General features: G+C 41.7%; 1 protein-coding gene across 1 annotated transcript in view; it reads right to left on the bottom strand.

The window, feature by feature from the left end:
* GFRA1 (GDNF family receptor alpha 1) overlaps positions 1-17,233 on the bottom strand; it is a 273,358-nt gene that overhangs the window by 235,873 nt on the left and 20,252 nt on the right. Inside the window, exon 2 of the mRNA XM_073595826.1 lies at positions 10,536-10,838. Coding sequence (XP_073451927.1) covers positions 10,536-10,838 — 303 coding nt within the window. The remainder of the gene's footprint in view (positions 1-10,535; positions 10,839-17,233) is intronic.

Here is a 17,233-nt window from a genome sequence, read left to right as displayed (position 1 = left end):
GATGTTGGTGAAGGTACACGGTTGTAGCCCGGTAACCAGCGGTGGTAGCGGAATGCGGCTTCCAGAGGCCATGAATTTGCTGCATGTTATTGGATACAATAACAACACTGAGGTGTTTCCATTACCTACAAGATATTAAATAGAGCAAACAACGCTAACCCATACTGACCAATCTCAATGAACTAGTCACTGTAATACAGCTGATAAGGGATACTGAACTTTGCATATCCTTATTGTTCCATGTCTGCTCTGGTAAAGTGTATCTGAATCCAACAGTTCCATCAGCTCATTCCCCACAGTTACAACCTTTTGTACCACCTGCCCCACCCTATTAGATTGTAAGCTCTTCTGAGCAGGGCCCTCTTAATCCTCTTGTATTTTATTGTATTATAACTGTATTGTCTCCCTTTTATATTGTAAAGCGCTGCGTAAACTGTTGGCGCTATATAAATCCCGTATAATAATAATAACAGTACATTGCAGCTTATCAGTCCTTAGTTTTTTTTCAGGCTTTTCCCCCTTTGTTTTCACCTGGTAATATTGCCATTTATACCCTTCCTGCTCTAGGGTGACAAAGCTTGCTTGCTAGGAGCAGCGTGGTCACCCTAGAACAGGAAATGTGTTTGGACTACAGAACACCTCCTCCTCTTCTCATCACTGTAACATAAATAGTAGGGGTTCTGTAGTTCGATGAGAGCGCTAGAAACAGTGTAACTGAAAACAGTCAGCAGAGGCAGAGAGCACAGGAAGTTATTAGCTCACATGATGTGTGGCAGGATCAGTAGTTTTTATTTTTTGCACTTAATGAACAGATATAACTAAACACTTTTAATTGTATATTTACCAGACCTGAAGGGAGCAAATTAAAGATTAAGGGCCTACATATATTTTAAATAGACCCATTACTGTATCCAGACAGTGCAGTAGAGGCCCCCCAGCTCTTGTTGGAAAGTAAGTTCCAGCTTGGACTTTCAGCCTTTGTGGTAGACAATTTCCTTGTCAAAAGAAGTTTATTGAGTATACAATGTTATAAAGATACATAAAGTAAGTTTACAAGGATCTATAAAGTAAGCTCATTGTTTTACAGTAGGGTTTATATAGGTAAATATCATGAAATTTCAAATATTAAACATTGGGTTCACGTAAACCTAAATTAAAGATATATATAATTTCCTTAGTTACTTTTGTAGGTATTTAAATGATTTATACCTACTATACATATTGTTTACAAGTAGAGTGTATATAGGTCAAAAAAATTCTGATAATGAGCTTTAATCGTAAGGTGGAGAAAAGGAAAGAGAAAGAAGAAAAAGGGTTGAAAGGTAGAGGTATGGTCCACAAGGTTGTCCCGCTCGTCAGTTTATTATTCTTTTTAGTTCTCTTTGAAGCCTTAGAATGGGTGTCTCTGTAAGTCATTTAATCTGTTACCATGGCCACAGGACAGAGTCATTGAAGTTTGACAGGAACTGTTGTTTTATCCAAGGATGCCAAAGTTTTTCAAATTTTGGAATTTGATTTTGATCGATGGCTACCATCTTAGCATGGGACATTGTATTATTCATTCTGTGAATTGTTTCTGCTAGTACCAATGTAGGAGATTTCCATGCCTTGGCCACTGTTTGTTTTGCAGCCGTTATTAATTGGATCATAAGTTTGAATTGAGAGAGTGTTAACCATTCCGGTTTTAGATTAAGTAAAGTTAAATATGGATCTGGTTGTATTATTTTTTAAAATATTTTAGATGCAATCACGAAGACTTCCTTCCAGAAGGTTTGGATTACTGGGCACGTCCACCATATGTGTAAATATGTGCCTATTTCTGGGCATCCTCGAAAACAAAGAGCTGAGGTATTAGGTGAATATTTTGCCACTCTAGCGGGTACAAGGTACCAGCGAGTTAGGACTTTATAATTTGTCTCCAGTGCTAAGATGTTGGGTGAAGATGACTTAGATGTGAGCCATATGTTAGACCAGTCCGTGTCTTCTAAAGTTCGTCCCAGGTCCTCCTCCCACCTCTGAACGTAAGAGGGTCTATTAAGATTTGCTACTCCATATAATTGATTATAAAGTGATGAAATTGTACCTTTAGCAAATGGATCTTTTGTACAGATTGATTCAAAAATGGATAATTGGGATAATGGTGTATCCCCCTTTAGGAATGGTGTATAGAAATTTTTGATTTGGAGATATCTAAATATCTCAGAGTTTGGTAGATCATATTTTTCTCTAAGCGATGGGAATGAAAGGAATGATTTAGATGCTATGAAGTCATTTAGTGTCTGAATGCCTGATGTTGTCCAAGCTTTAAAAGAATTTGGGTAGATCCATGCCGGATAAAAGGCCGGATTTCTGATAAAAGAAAGGAGAGGATTGTGTGGAGATTGTAACTGATATTTGGTTTTTAGTTTATCCCAGAGAGATAAGAAGTGTTTAGTTATGGGATTATGAATTTTAAAGCGGTCTTTAGGATCAAGCCATAATAAATTTGATATTAATAGAGGGTCATTTTCTGAAGCCTCTATAAATACCCATAATGGGATTTCCTGTTTTGCATGGTATTTGGACAGACTGGCCAAATGTGCTGCTCTGTAGTAGTTAGTAAAATTAGGGTATCCCAGGCCTCCTTTATTTTTGGGAAGATGTAGTGTGTGTATAGGTATACGTGGTTTAGAAGAGCCCCATATAAACGAAGTTGCTCTTTTTTGTACTATTCTCAAAAAATAGGAAGGAATTGGAATAGGGAGGACTCTGAATAGATAAAGCAATTTGGGTAGAATAGTCATTTTGATTGCATTAATCTTCCCTATCCAGGATAAAGGAAGTTGCGACCATTGTTTTATTAGATTTGTGATCTGTCTTAATACAGGAGGATAATTGGTTGAGAATAAGTCAGAATGAGATGCTGTTAAATGAATTCCAAGATATGGGATTGATTTTTCTGCCCATGTGAATGGGAGTGCAGCCCTAGCCAGGATCAATTCCATGTTTGTGAGTGAAATATTAAGCACTAGGCATTTCTTAGGATTAATCATAAGGCCGGATAGGGCTGCAAACCCATCAAGAGCTGGTATTAAGTTAGGACCAGAGACCTGTGGTGATGATAGAAAAAGTAATATATCATCTGCAAATATACATAATTTGTGTGTAATACCTCCTACTTCAATGCCAGTTATAGTTTGGTTTGTTCTGATGTATTGGGCCATGGGTTCGAGTATAAGGGCAAATAATAAGGGAGATAATGGGCAACCCTGTCGGGTACCTCTTTCGATATTAAAGGCTTCAGATTTGTATCCAGCATATTTTATATAGGCTTTGGGTTTATTATATAATGCTTTGATCCATGTTAAAAAGTGGGGTCCAAAACCCCATTTTTGTAATGAATATTGCATATATTGCCAGGATACTGTGTCAAATGCCCTCTTAATATCGAGAGATAGAAAACATAAAGGGATTTTCCGTTTTTTAGCAATATGTGCCAATAACACTGCCCTGCGTATATTATCGCCTGCCTGTCTATTTGGCATGAAGCCTACTTGATCTCTATGTATTAATTTTCCTATAATGCTATTGAGGCGTTTTGCTATTATTTTTGCTAATAATTTAATATCGAGGTTTAACAGAGAGATAGGCCGATAATTCACACAGGAAGTATCATCAGAAAGGGGTTTTGGGATCATACAAACAATTGCCATTAGTGTTTCTTGCCGAAAAGAATGTCCATCTAGAAGTTTGTTAAAAGTTTCAGTGAGAATGGGAGAGAGTATTTCTGAGAATGTTTTATAGTATAAAGCCGAGTAGCCGTCTGGGCCTGGTCTTTTATTAAGTTTTAGGTCTTTTATGGCGTTAGCAACTTCATCTATAGTTATAGGCTTGTGGTAGACAATTTCATCTACAATTCTGAAGCAAGGTCTATATTGATATTATTGTTTATTTTGGATGCACCGCCATATCACACAGCACTGTGCAATGTCAATAGGCATACCGACACGTTCATCTAGAGCAGTGGTCTCCAAACTGTGGCCCTGGGGCTGGATTAGGCCCTTTGCTTGCCTCTATTAGGCCCTTGGAGCACTATACTACCCACAACTGACACCAATGATGGGGCACTATTCCTCCCATAGACACCAATGATGGGGCATTATTCCTCCCAACGATACCAACAATATGACACTATTCCTTCCACTGATACCAACAATATGACACTATTCCTTCCACTGATACCAATAATATGACACTATTCTTTCCACTGATACCAACAATATGGCACAATTCCTCCCACTGATACCAACATTATGGCACTATTCCTTCCACTGATACCAACAATGTGGCACTATTCTTTTCACTGATACCAATAATATGTCAATATTCCTCCCACTGATACCAACAATGTGGCACTATTACTTTCACTGGTACCAACAATGTGGCACTATTACTTTCACTGGTACCAACAATATAGCAATATTCCTCCCACTGATACCAACAACGTGTCAATATTCCTTCCACTGATACCAACAATATGGCACTATTCCTTTCACTGATATCAACAATGGGGCACTACTACTCCCACTAAACCCAATGATGGGGCATCTGACCCTGTGGCTTTTTTTACTCCCACTGGCCACAGTCTGTCCTCCCTAAACTCTGAAGGACAGTAAACTGGCCCTCCGCTTAGAAAGTTTGGAGACCGCTAATCTAGAGAGCAATCATCTACAGATGATGACATCTACAAAGAATTTAGTTTGAACATTTTTGTTAAAGGTATAGACATGTACAAAGATGGGGGGAGAAGATGGCTTTGTCTAAACAAACCTACAAAATAAGAGTCATGGGAAATTTTTAGAAAATAGTAGATAAGGGACAAGGTAGTGACCATAGACAATTGGGGTTGGTTATCCGATTATGAACGGTTGGGATAAAGAGAAAGATGGATAGGCAATTTTGAAGATATAGGTCATGAGGGACGTCTAAAGGATTTTAAAGGTTGAGGTTAGCCTAATAGAACATAGAAGAGAATTCTAGAGGATGGAGGCTGCTCAGGAGAAATGGCTGAGCTCTGCACAGTCGGTTATAAATGAGGAGCATTTAGTAGGTCAATGGAGGAGAGAAGAGGGCAGTTTGGGGAGTATTTATGTCAGAAATAGAGACAGGGATGAATTGTGGAGAGATTGACACTCAACTTAATAGGAAACCAGAAAAGAAATGACAGAGAGGGGTAACAGAGGACACTTGGTGGGAGGGATGGATGTCTTTCTACGGAATTTATGATGCATTGTAGAGGGGAAGAGCATACTGGAGAAGACAAGGTGAGAGATTATGGACGACAAGGACATTGGTGGTCTCTGGAGTTAGGAAGAAGCCTGTTTCAGAGATGTTGTTCAGATAGAAGTAGCAAGATGTGGAAAAGTTCTGGATGTGATAAGTGCAGATGGTAGCTGACTCAAAGGTCACCCCATGTAGACTTGGAAAGGTGAGTAAAAAGGAGCGTCTGGTATCCAATAACATACAGGTCGGAAGGTGAGTTAGAAGGCGTTTATTAAAAATAGCAACAAGCACATCAAGCCAACGCATTTTGGGGGAACAGGGATTCCCCCTTCTTCAGGGCTATCAAATGAACAAAGAGGTGTACAAAAACAGATATATAGGAATATAAATATATAGAAATGTAAATATGGCAGCTAAAAAATGTCATATAGATAATTATGATTGTAATTGATGTTTCTATATGATGTTTTTAACAGCCATTTTTCCCTTACTATAAGTCCTGGTTCATATTGGTGTATTTTGACATGAGATTTGACATGTCAAATCGGCGGCAATTGCTGCTAATGGCACCGTCCTAATCGGTGCGACGCTGCATTTGCGGCGCCGCACTGATTTTAAAAAGTCGTTTCTGTACTACTTTTTGCAATTTTGGGGTGAGATTTCCATTGACATCTGTGCAGAAACCCGCACAGATGTCTGTGAAATCGGCGCTGAGATCAGGATTGACATGCAGGAGTGAAATCTCGCTCAATGTGAACCTGGGCTAAAGAAAAATCACTTTAGCCAAAGCTAGGTTTTTCAGTAGGGATAAGGGGGTTCAGAGATTTGGAAGCAAAAAGTTAATGGATGGGGCAACCTTATTACAAATGGAGTGGGCATTCCATAAAGCACTGGAATAAAGGGGTAAATGATTGTATGTGAGGGGAGAGAGGTTGAATGTGATACATTAATGTAGTGGTTAGCACTTTCGCCTAGCAGCAAAAGGGTCACTGGTTTGAATCCTAACCACGACTTCTTCCCACACTCCAAAGACATTGCTGGTAAGTTAATTGGCTCCTGTCTATGTGTATGTATTATTGTGAGTTATGGACCTTAGATTGTAAGCTCCTTGAGAGCAATGAGTGCTGTGTAAATTGACAGCACTATATAAGTACCCGAAATAAATAAATAAATACTATTGCCAGTAGAAGGTGAATGGGAACAGGAGAGACTGCAGGGAAGAAAGGATTGGGGTGGGGTGGATGTCACTTGGGACAAACAGGAGAGAAAAGAAGTGCAGGAGAAGAGATGTTAAGGCTATCAGATGTACCCACATTGAGAAAAGGGTATCAAATAGGGCAAGTTAGATTCATTGTCCACAGGGCCATGGTAGTATGGTACCTACAATAAAGACAGTTCCAAAATGGGACACACTCTAATTGGAAGTTACTGGTTGGCTAGAACTCATCTTTCCATGCCCTGACTTAGTTTAGAGTCATAAATTTGTGGGCACTGATCACAGATCAGAAGACATAAGGTGAAAACAACGCACATCCGAACCCAGCAACAATATCGAGAGGCAAAAATATGGCTTCAGCCTGAACTCCTGTTGGTTATACTCCCCTGACATGTTTCACCCTGCCTACAGGGCTTTATCATAGAAATGAGAGGGTAAGCAAGATAGCAGGGTTTTATATATCATCAGCTGCATATATGGGTTACTTGACCATAACACTTATGCCCTGTACACACGATATGATTTTCCGATGGAAAATGTGTGATAGGACCTCGTTGTTGGAAATTCCGACCGTGTGTAGGCTCCATCACACATTTTCCATAGGAATTTCCGACACACAAAGTTTGAGAGCAGGATATAAAATTTCCCGACAACAAAATCCGTTGTCGGAAAATTCCGATCGTGTGTACACAAATCCGACGCACAAAGTGCCACGCATGCTCAGAATAAATTAAGAGACGAAAGCTATTGGCTACTGCAACGTTTCTAGTCCCGACATACGTGTTTTACATCACCGCGTTCAGTACGATCAGATTTTCCGACAACTTTGTGCGACAAGTTTGAGCCAACATCCGTCGGAAAAAATCCATGGATTTTGTTGTCGGAATGTCCGATCAATGTCCGACCGTGTGTACGGGGCATTAGAATGGGACGTCCAGAGATGTTCACTGAAACTTGGAGACCCTGGAATTACTTTGTGTATACCAATACTTACCCCAATGAGCTGTCCAACTCTTTGTAAGCCCGTGCCCACCTTGTCCTTATACACGTGAGAGGGGTGACCTTGTGTTCCCTTGACCCTTCCCATACCCCTCCTTTCCGTTCCCCTGTCCTCGCCCCCTTCCTTGCTTATTTTGCCACACACTCACAACCTGTCTACTCAAAGCACTTCTATCCATGCTCCCTATTCCTCTCCACCCTTTTGAGTGACAACCGGTCCTGTACCTGCTAATCTACTATGCCCTTCCATGGCTTTTGGCCCGGTGTCCACCTACCCTATTCATTACCGGTTATTGGCAGCATTGCTCCATTTTGCACTATGTTCTTAACGGATATTACTTGGTAACTTGGTTTGATACTGCAGCGTATGCTACCTCTTAGCTAAATGTTAATACTGGTTTCATTATCTGCAAGATACATTTACGTGACTGTCCTTGGTTATGTTTTGGTATTGGACTGCTGTGTTGGCACCTTCTTTTGTTTTCTCTGATTACTGTTCTGGCAGTCATTATCTGTCCTTTACATCCAAGATGGTATTGACGCTATGACTATGCATATACGGTCAAGGTTTGTTTTTTACCTGACCCTTTGAAAAATAAAGGAATTACCAAAAAAAAAAAAAATAGGATGTCCAACAATCTTGTTGGACATCCTATTCTAAAACCATGGCCATTTTTTTGGAGTCAGTCCCCCTTTATAATAGCCTCCACTCTTCTGTGTTTTTGGGCATCTGTACCCATTTGTAAGGTCTTGTACTGATGTTGCATGAGAAGACCTGACTCACAAGCAACATTCCAATTCATCCCAAAGGTGTTCAGTAGGGTTGAGGTTAGGGCTCTGTGTAGGTCATTCCAGTTCCTCCACACCAAACTGGTCATACCATGTCTTTATGTAGCTGGCTTTGTACACTGGAGCTAAGTCATGCTGGAACAGAAAAAAACCTTCACCAAACGGTAACCACAAGGTTGGAAGCAGACAACTATCAAAAATGTCTGCTGTAGCATTGACTGTTAACACCTGAACTCAATCATTTAAAAGGGGGCCTGCCACTTTTGGTTATATAATGTACATACTGTAGGTAACCACTGTTCCTGAACAGAAACAAGGTAACCCACTAGGTTAGCCAGGAAAAAAATATAGGTTAAAAAAAGAGTAAAATGTGAGAATTTGCAGCTTCAGGCTGCTTTGGAAGACACTTTAGCACCTGCAAATCACAGACAACTGACAACAATGAAATATGCCCATGGCCCGCTCCCACACAGGCAGGCTGATAGTCATTGTCCAGAATGAATTCTCAATTTCTGATCGTTGAAAAGGAGATTGGTCATTCATATTGTCTAGGCCTGCCAGGCGTGTGTCTGTGTTTTGTCCCACTTACATGGAAATCTTCTGACATCTGTCTAGAGGGGTCAGCCGGGTCCACCCAGGAGACCTCGCCTCCAGGGTCTTGGACAACCAGAAGCCATCTGCTCCAGGCCTCAAGAAAAGTCCCAGATCTGCAGCACATGGCTGAATTCAATCATGGGGTCACACCCTCGTTTACCATAACAATAGGCAGCTTGACTTCAGTTAGGAATCTGCAAGTCAGGGAGAGCATAGGGGCCCCTGAGCAGATCACATCTGACAGTCAGCAGCAGCCTGCGGGGTCACAGGTCACCCTTCATGTCTCATTCTACCACATGCAACCGACAATGAATTTCCAAACCACCATTGTTTGGCAATTAGGCCTGCTGGCAATAATCCCAATGCGGACAGAGAACATTTCACATCCCCAACTACACAGTCACAGAGAGGGGTCTGGAGTACAAGCCATAGAAGGTGACACAGATTTAAAGGGACACAATATACTCACATCATTTTCATTAAAAAATGTTTGTGTACATCTTATTTTATATCTCCCATTTATGACATTGCTCCCAAGCTGACTACAATCTGATTGTACAATCTCCTTTATATCTACTAGGGATGAGGAGCTTAGGCATGATTAGATCAGGAAGCTGTCAAATGGACAGCCAATGAGAGAGCTGTCAAAGTGAACAGAGAGCTTTCCCTGAGTTCCTGTCACACCCTGACATATAGGTGGTCACCAGGACAGGAAATGAGAATGAATCTCCCCAACGGGGATGCAGACGTAAATAAAACAGAGGTTCCAAGAACTACACCAGGGGGTCTCCAAACTTTCTAAACAAAGTGCCAGTTTACTGTCCTTTAGAATTTAGGGGGCCTAACTGTGGTCATCGGGAGTAGAAAATGTCCCAACATCAGTTAAGTAAACAATGCCAAATCTTTGGTGTCAGTGAGAGGAATTGTGCCCCATCATTGGTGTTATTGAGGCCCATTGTTGGTGTCATTGGGAGGAACCGTGCCCCATCGTTGGTTTCATTGGTAAGAATTGTGCTCTATCATTGTGCCCCAAGGGACAGATAAAAGCAAGCAAAAGCCAACATCTAGTCCCCAGGCTTGGTACAACAGATTCCCTTTAAGTGGGTTGGAACCCCCCGTGTGAATTACATTTTGGGGTTCCCCCCACATTTTTAAAAAGGTATTGCATTCTGTAGAGTAAAGCCAGCCATAGATGCTTGGAATCTTGGCGGCAAACTGTTGGCGCTATATAAATCCTGTATAATAATAATAATAATAATTTGAACCATCTATGGGAAGGCTGATTGTACCCAAATCAATCCATCGACTTGGGTACTACTAGCATGCTGGATTTTTTCATGTGATTATTGTCAGGGGCTATAGCGGCTAGTAATAATCACCATGTTCGTCTGGTAGGGGCTGCAATATATGCCCCTGCCAGGAGAACCCAATAGGTCCTCGGGAGGAATTCCTCCATCAACACTGGTTGTGTTGATGGGGTAATCAATCGATTTCCTTTCCTGCAACCCGTGGTTGCAGGAAAGAAAATCGCATCATCTATGGCCTGCCTTAGGCTAGGTTCAGACCCAAAAATAGCATCTTGGCACCTGACACCCTCATGACATAAATAAGGAAAGTGCAGCCATTATCCATCCCAGCAAACACATACAGAGTTCAGGCAGAGTTGTGTACCTACCCTGCAGGCTCTGGTATAGGCTCCAGTAAATCCTCAGGCAGTTCTTCTCTTTTTTCATTCCGCGTTTGCAGCGACAGTTGTACAGGGATTTCTGTTTCAGGGCCTCGGTGGCGTTCTTGCACTCGTCCTTGGCCTCCAGGCCCGTCACCTTGCTGAAATTTGTCTCCTTGCCGGCCACACACTGCCGCAGAGTCCTGTACTTGGCGCTACATTCCTGATCTTTCAGGCACTGTTCATTTGCTCGAACGCAGTCCGGTCTGTCCCCGGGCGCTGGCCGCCGCACCTCCGCCGCCAGAAAGGCATCTAAAGAGGCACAAAGAGACAAAAGGTGACATTAACTCAATGGTTGAGGTAGCAGCCTGCATGCTGCAGATATTGCAGATATCGTATGTAGCAAACTGAGATCAGAGGAAACAAAGTGATACATTGTTTGTAAATATCTTGCATGAAAGTATATTTAAAGCAAACCTTCAGTCATTTTTTTTCATCTTTCCATCTATTAAATCTTCTGCCCTTGTTGTTTTAACTTTGGATAGTAAAACATTTTTTTCTGCCAGTAAATCCCTTATACAGCCCACTTCTTGTTTTTTGTCTGGTCATCAGCCTAGGCTTATGACATCATGCACAGCTCTCTCTCTCACTCTTGTGAGAGTTTTCCAGGAAGGGAGGGGGATGAGTCATAAGAGGGCCAATGAGAGCTGCAGTGCTGCAGAGCTGGAGGTGTGCCTCTGTGTGTAAATCCAGGAAGTGAACAGGCATCAGCTTCAGCTGCCCACAGTTATAATGGTTGCAGCCAGACTCAGTGGAGGGAGATTTCTGCATAATATTTGGCAAGTACAGAATCACAGTATATATAAAATAATATGCAAAGTGGTTGGAGGGAAGCTTCAGAGTGGCAAAGATGTTTTTATTACACATTATGTGAGCAGACTGCAGTTCCTCTTTAAAGTCTTACTAAACCCAGGACCCTGTATTTACTATATCTGGTCCCACTCAGTACACAGAGCATGGAAATGCAATTATTTATTTATTATTTATTTATTAAACATTTGCAACTTACAAGCAGAAACCTGGATGCATAGCTCCCAAATGTCCCTGATTTGGAGGGACTGTCCCTGATTTGGAGCAATGTCCCTCTGTCCCTCTTTCCTCCTCATCTGTCCCTCATTTTGGTCTGATCTATATAGATGTATATAAAATACACTTTTTATCTTTCAAAAAGTGTTTCCCAGTGCTAAAGCTTTCATCCAATTTCTAAATAGCTGTATTTGTAAATTTAAAAAGCCAATATAAAGGAATAGTAGTGGTTAAAAAGCCCTTGTGGGTTTAAACTAATAATTTTTTGTATAATTCTCCTTTAAGGGGGCGTGGCAGGGGGTGTGTCCTATGCCTATATATGTTTGCTAATAGGTGTCCCTCGTTCCCATCTCAAAAAGTTGGGAGGTATGTGGATGGTCTCAAACAGAAACAAAAAGGGGTAGATTTACAAAGCGTGTATCTAACCCACTACCAATTATTTTAGTAAATACAAACTGCTATTTCTTGTAAAAAAAAAAAAATATATATATATATATATATATATATATATATATATATATATATACTGCTAAATACCTTTTCTCATCAGCAGTATATGGCAGCTTTATGACCTCTATGTGATGAGTGTCTGGTTAAAGCTTGTAGGAGGAGTTTTCATTCCCTTCTGACTGTCCTATGAGGTTGCACCTGACCCTCTGTCTGGACAGTGCTGAATTGCCCCGTGCTGATCACATGCACCCTCCCCCACAAAAAAAATCTCTCTAGCAATACACACCAAACTGAGCATGTGCAGAGTGCCCCCAAGACTCTGCACTATCAGCAGATGGATTGGGGACTGTAAAAGAAGGGGGGATCAGAGAAGACAGGATCAAACAGCGCTTTTACACAATTGTAATTGTTTCACAGTGAGTATAACAGGCATGCTTTGCATATAGAGACTGGTTTTACTGTTGTTTTAATAACACTTGAAAGACAACGTTTATTTAGATGTGGTTAGAGTGGAGAGGGATTAGAACACCTATCAGGTTTTCATTGCTTTACACCTCCAGTTGGGTTTGTTTGCACTTGCGGTTGGGGATTTGTAAAAACGCTTGTTTGACCCGCACATACACTGTCACTACTTAAAGCGGTGTTAACCCCAAAACCAAAAATGTAAGATATCACAGCTTACAAATGATTAGATGTGGTGGCTGCATTCGTTTTCCTTTCTTAGGCTTTTTTTCCCTATGTTTTCACCTGGTGATCTGGCCAGTAACACACCTCCTGTATTAGAGTGCCCCCCCACTCTGGATGAAGGAACACAGGAGGCACATCAGACAGCAGCATTGTCAGTCTGGGGGGGAGGGGAGTGTTAAATGTACAGTGATACCTCGGTTCACGAACAGAAGCGTTCACAAAAAGTTGCTTCGGTTCACGACACGAGCCACAGCCATCTTCCCTGCTCTGACACGTGGTCTTCCTGTAGGTGAGATCGCGGTCACAGAGAGACATTGAACGTGTACTGTGAAGACACTTACATTATTGAGAAGCTTTTTGGTGTGCTCTTTAGCACATACTGTACATTACTGTATTGTACATCCCTGTGCACACTTGCTGTAAAGCATTTTTGTGTGCTTTTTTTTTCACATATTGTACTGTACCGGACATCCAGTATGGCTCCAAAGAAAATTCAGAGCAAGCATAGTGGTAAGAAGAAAGGAGCAGTAATTAAGGTGACAAGACAGTTCAGAGCAAGCATGTTGTTGAAAAGAAAGTGCAGAGCGGTAAAGTAGGTGACAAGAATGTGCAGAGCAGTAATGCAGGTGACAGTGTGCAGAGTGGTAATGCAGGTGACAAAAATGTGCAGAGCAGTAATGCAGGTGACAAGAATGTAAAGTGCGGTAATGCAGGTGACAAGAATGTGCAGAGCGGTAATGCAGGTGACTGTACAGAGCGGTAATGCAGGTGACAATGTGCAGAGCGGTAATGCAGGCGACAGTGTGCAGAGTGGTAATGCAGGTGACAAGAATGTGCAGAGCGGTAATGCAGGCGACAGTGTGCAGAGTGGTAATGCAGGTGACAAGAATGTGCAGAGCGTTAATGCAGGTGACAAGAATGTGCATAGCAGTAATGCAGGTGACAGTGTGCAGAGTGGTAATGCAGGTGACAAAAATGTGCAGAGCGGTAATGCAGGTGACAATGTGCAGAGTGGTAATGCAGGTGACAAGAATGTGCAGAGTGGTAATACAGGTGACAAGAATGTGCAGAGCGGTAATGCAGGTGACAAGAATGTGCAGAGTGGTAATACAGGTGACAATGTGCAGAGTGGTAATGCAGGTGACAAGAATGTGCAGAGTGGTAATACAGGTGACAAGAATGTGCAGAGTGGTAATACAGGTGACAAGAATGTGCATAGCAGTAATGCAGGTGACAATGTGCAGAGTGGTAATGCAGGTGACAAGAATGTAAAATGCAGTAATGCAGGTGACAAGAATGTGCAGAGCGGTAATGCAAGTGACAAGAATGTGCAGAGCGGTAATGCAGGTGACAAGAATGTGCAGAGTGGTAATGCAGGTGACAAGAATGTGCAGAGCGGTAATGCAGGTGACAAGAATGTGCAGAGTGGTAATGCAGGTGACAAGAATGTGCAGAGCGGTAATGCAGGTGACAAGAATGTGCAGAGCGGTAATGCAGGTGACAATATGCAGAGCGGTAATGCAGGTGACAATGTGCAGAGCGGTAATGCAGGTGACAATGTGCAGAGCGGTAATGCAGGTGACAAGAATGTGCAGAGCGGTAATGCAGGTGACAATATGCAGAGCGGTAATGCAGGTGACAATATGCAGAGCGGTAATGCAGGTGACAATGTGCAGAGCGGTAATGCAGGTGACAAGAATGTGCAGAGCGGTAATGCAGGTGACAATGTGCAGAGCGGTAATGCAGGTGACAAGAATGTGCAGAGCGGTAATGCAGGTGACAATGTGCAGAGTGGTAATGCAGGTGACAAGAATGTGCAGAGTGGTAATACAGGTGACAAGAATGTGCAGAGCGGTAATGCAGGTGACAAGAATGTGCAGAGTGGTAATACAGGTGACAATGTGCAGAGTGGTAATGCAGGTGACAAGAATGTGCAGAGTGGTAATACAGGTGACAAGAATGTGCAGAGCGGTAATGCAGGTGACAAGAATGTGCAGAGTGGTAATACAGGTGACAATGTGCAGAGTGGTAATGCAGGTGACAAGAATGTGCAGAGTGGTAATACAGGTGACAAGAATGTGCAGAGTGGTAATACAGGTGACAAGAATGTGCATAGCAGTAATGCAGGTGACAATGTGCAGAGTGGTAATGCAGGTGACAAGAATGTAAAATGCAGTAATGCAGGTGACAAGAATGTGCAGAGCGGTAATGCAAGTGACAAGAATGTGCAGAGCGGTAATGCAGGTGACAAGAATGTAAAATGCAGTAATGCAGGTGACAAGAATGTGCAGAGCGGTAATGCAGGTGACAAGAATGTGCAGAGTGGTAATGCAGGTGACAAGAATGTGCAGAGCGGTAATGCAGGTGACAAGAATGTGCAGAGCGGTAATGCAGGTGACAATATGCAGAGCGGTAATGCAGGTGACAATGTGCAGAGCGGTAATGCAGGTGACAATGTGCAGAGCGGTAATGCAGGTGACAAGAATGTGCAGAGCGGTAATGCAGGTGACAATATGCAGAGCGGTAATGCAGGTGACAATATGCAGAGCGGTAATGCAGGTGACAATGTGCAGAGCGGTAATGCAGGTGACAAGAATGTGCAGAGCGGTAATGCAGGTGACAATGTGCAGAGCGGTAATGCAGGTGACAAGAATGTGCAGAGCGGTAATGCAGGTGACAATATGCAGAGCGGTAATGCAGGTGACAAGAATGTGCAGAGCGGTAATGCAGGTGACAGGAATGTCCAGAGCGGTAATGCAGGTGACAATATGCAGAGCGGTAATGCAGGTGACAAGAATGTGTTACTTAGTGTTCTCTCTCTTCATACTGTACTGTACTTTGTTTCATATTTTTGTGGTTCAAAAATTTTTAAAAAGTTCAGAACGGATTAACCTGATTTACATTGCACCCTATGGGAAAATTTGCCTCGATCTGTGACCAATTTGTAGAAAAAATTAAGTTTGTGAACTGAGGTATCTTACAAATTAAAGCCAAACTCCAGCTCACACTTTATAATCAGTTACAGCAAACAGCTTTTTTCCTTTTGGGATAAAGGTTTTGCATGAATAAAATAAAAGCTGATCATTGTAAGCGCCCCTGCCAGTGGTAAATGGTTTGTCTCATCCATGTAAACTGATACATTGTGCTAGAGATCCTGTGCTTGGAAAAACAACAGACTTGCTGGCTGCATCACCAGATGAAGACAGAGGAAAGAAAGCCTCAAAAAGGAAACTACTGCAGTCATCGCATCTAAGAATTGGTAAGCTGTAATATAAAAAATGTTTGCTTTTGGGTTTAATACTGCTTTAATATCTTTGGAGAGTGGGAGGTAACTGGAGTACCTGGAGGTAAACCACCCAACGTGCAAACTCCATGCAGTGTTCTGGTTGGATTTCCAACCAAAGACCTCAGTGTGGCAAGGCAGGAGTGCTAACCACTAAGTCACTGTGCTGCCCTACTCTTTGGGATATTCATTCCATTTTGGGACATTAGGGGTCTATTTATAAAATGGAGAATATGACTCACAAACATTCACTGGTGGAGAATCAACCACTCCAATTTAAAACACCTAGACCTGGATGGTTCTCCACTAAAGAATGTATATGGACATCACATTCCCCACTTTATATATAGACCGCTATGAGATTGATATACTGTACTAAAGGCAAATAGACTGGGCACATTTGCAAGTGCAGTTCCTCCAGAGATTAGTAAATGAGCAGAAGCTCTGCTGACTTCCATCAGCCAATCATCTGCAAGCAAAAATGCAGCTTTTTATTTTCTTTGCATGTGATTGGGTATTCTTTGTAAAGTGTTGCCTCATTTACTAAGCTGTGGAGCAACTGCACAATTTATTTGCCCTTAGTAAGCCCAACCCCTATATGTCATGATGGGGTTGATTTACTAAAGGTAAATAGACTGTGCACTCTGCAAGGGAATTTGCTCCAGAGCTTAGTAAATATGGGGGAAGCTTCACTTTGCAAAGAATACCCAATCACATGCAAGTAAAATTAAAAAAAACAAACACATGTTTTAGTTCTTCTGCTCAATAAAATCTTTTTTTTTTTTTTAGATAAAAAAAAAATATACATTTTTTCTTGCACACGGTTGGATGATGAAAGTCAGCAGAGCTCCTCATTTACTAAGCTCTGGAGCAAATTCCCTTGTGGATTGCAAACAGTCTTTTTCCAAACAGTTTTTTTTCGCCTTTAGTAAATCAACCCCTATGTGATTTTTGTGCAGAAATCTCTTTAGACTCTCTTGCATTCAGAGATAAATATGAACCATATATAATTTTATTGGATGTGGGATGCAGAGCGGACTTACATTTTAATGGGGATGTTAACAAGTCCTGCTGTTTTAATTGTGTTTTCTATAATAAAGATCTGAATGGGGGCACAGCTCTTGTAGATTCATTTTATTTTATTTATTTTTTGCATTGCAGACATTTATATAGCACTGACAATTTACACAGCAGATTATAT

Source organism: Aquarana catesbeiana, linkage group LG08 (genome assembly GCF_042186555.1).
Source record: "Aquarana catesbeiana isolate 2022-GZ linkage group LG08, ASM4218655v1, whole genome shotgun sequence".
Taxonomy (NCBI): domain Eukaryota; kingdom Metazoa; phylum Chordata; class Amphibia; order Anura; family Ranidae; genus Aquarana; species Aquarana catesbeiana.
The sequence above is the reverse complement of the archived record's forward strand: the minus strand, read 5'-3'. Positions and strand labels throughout refer to the sequence as shown.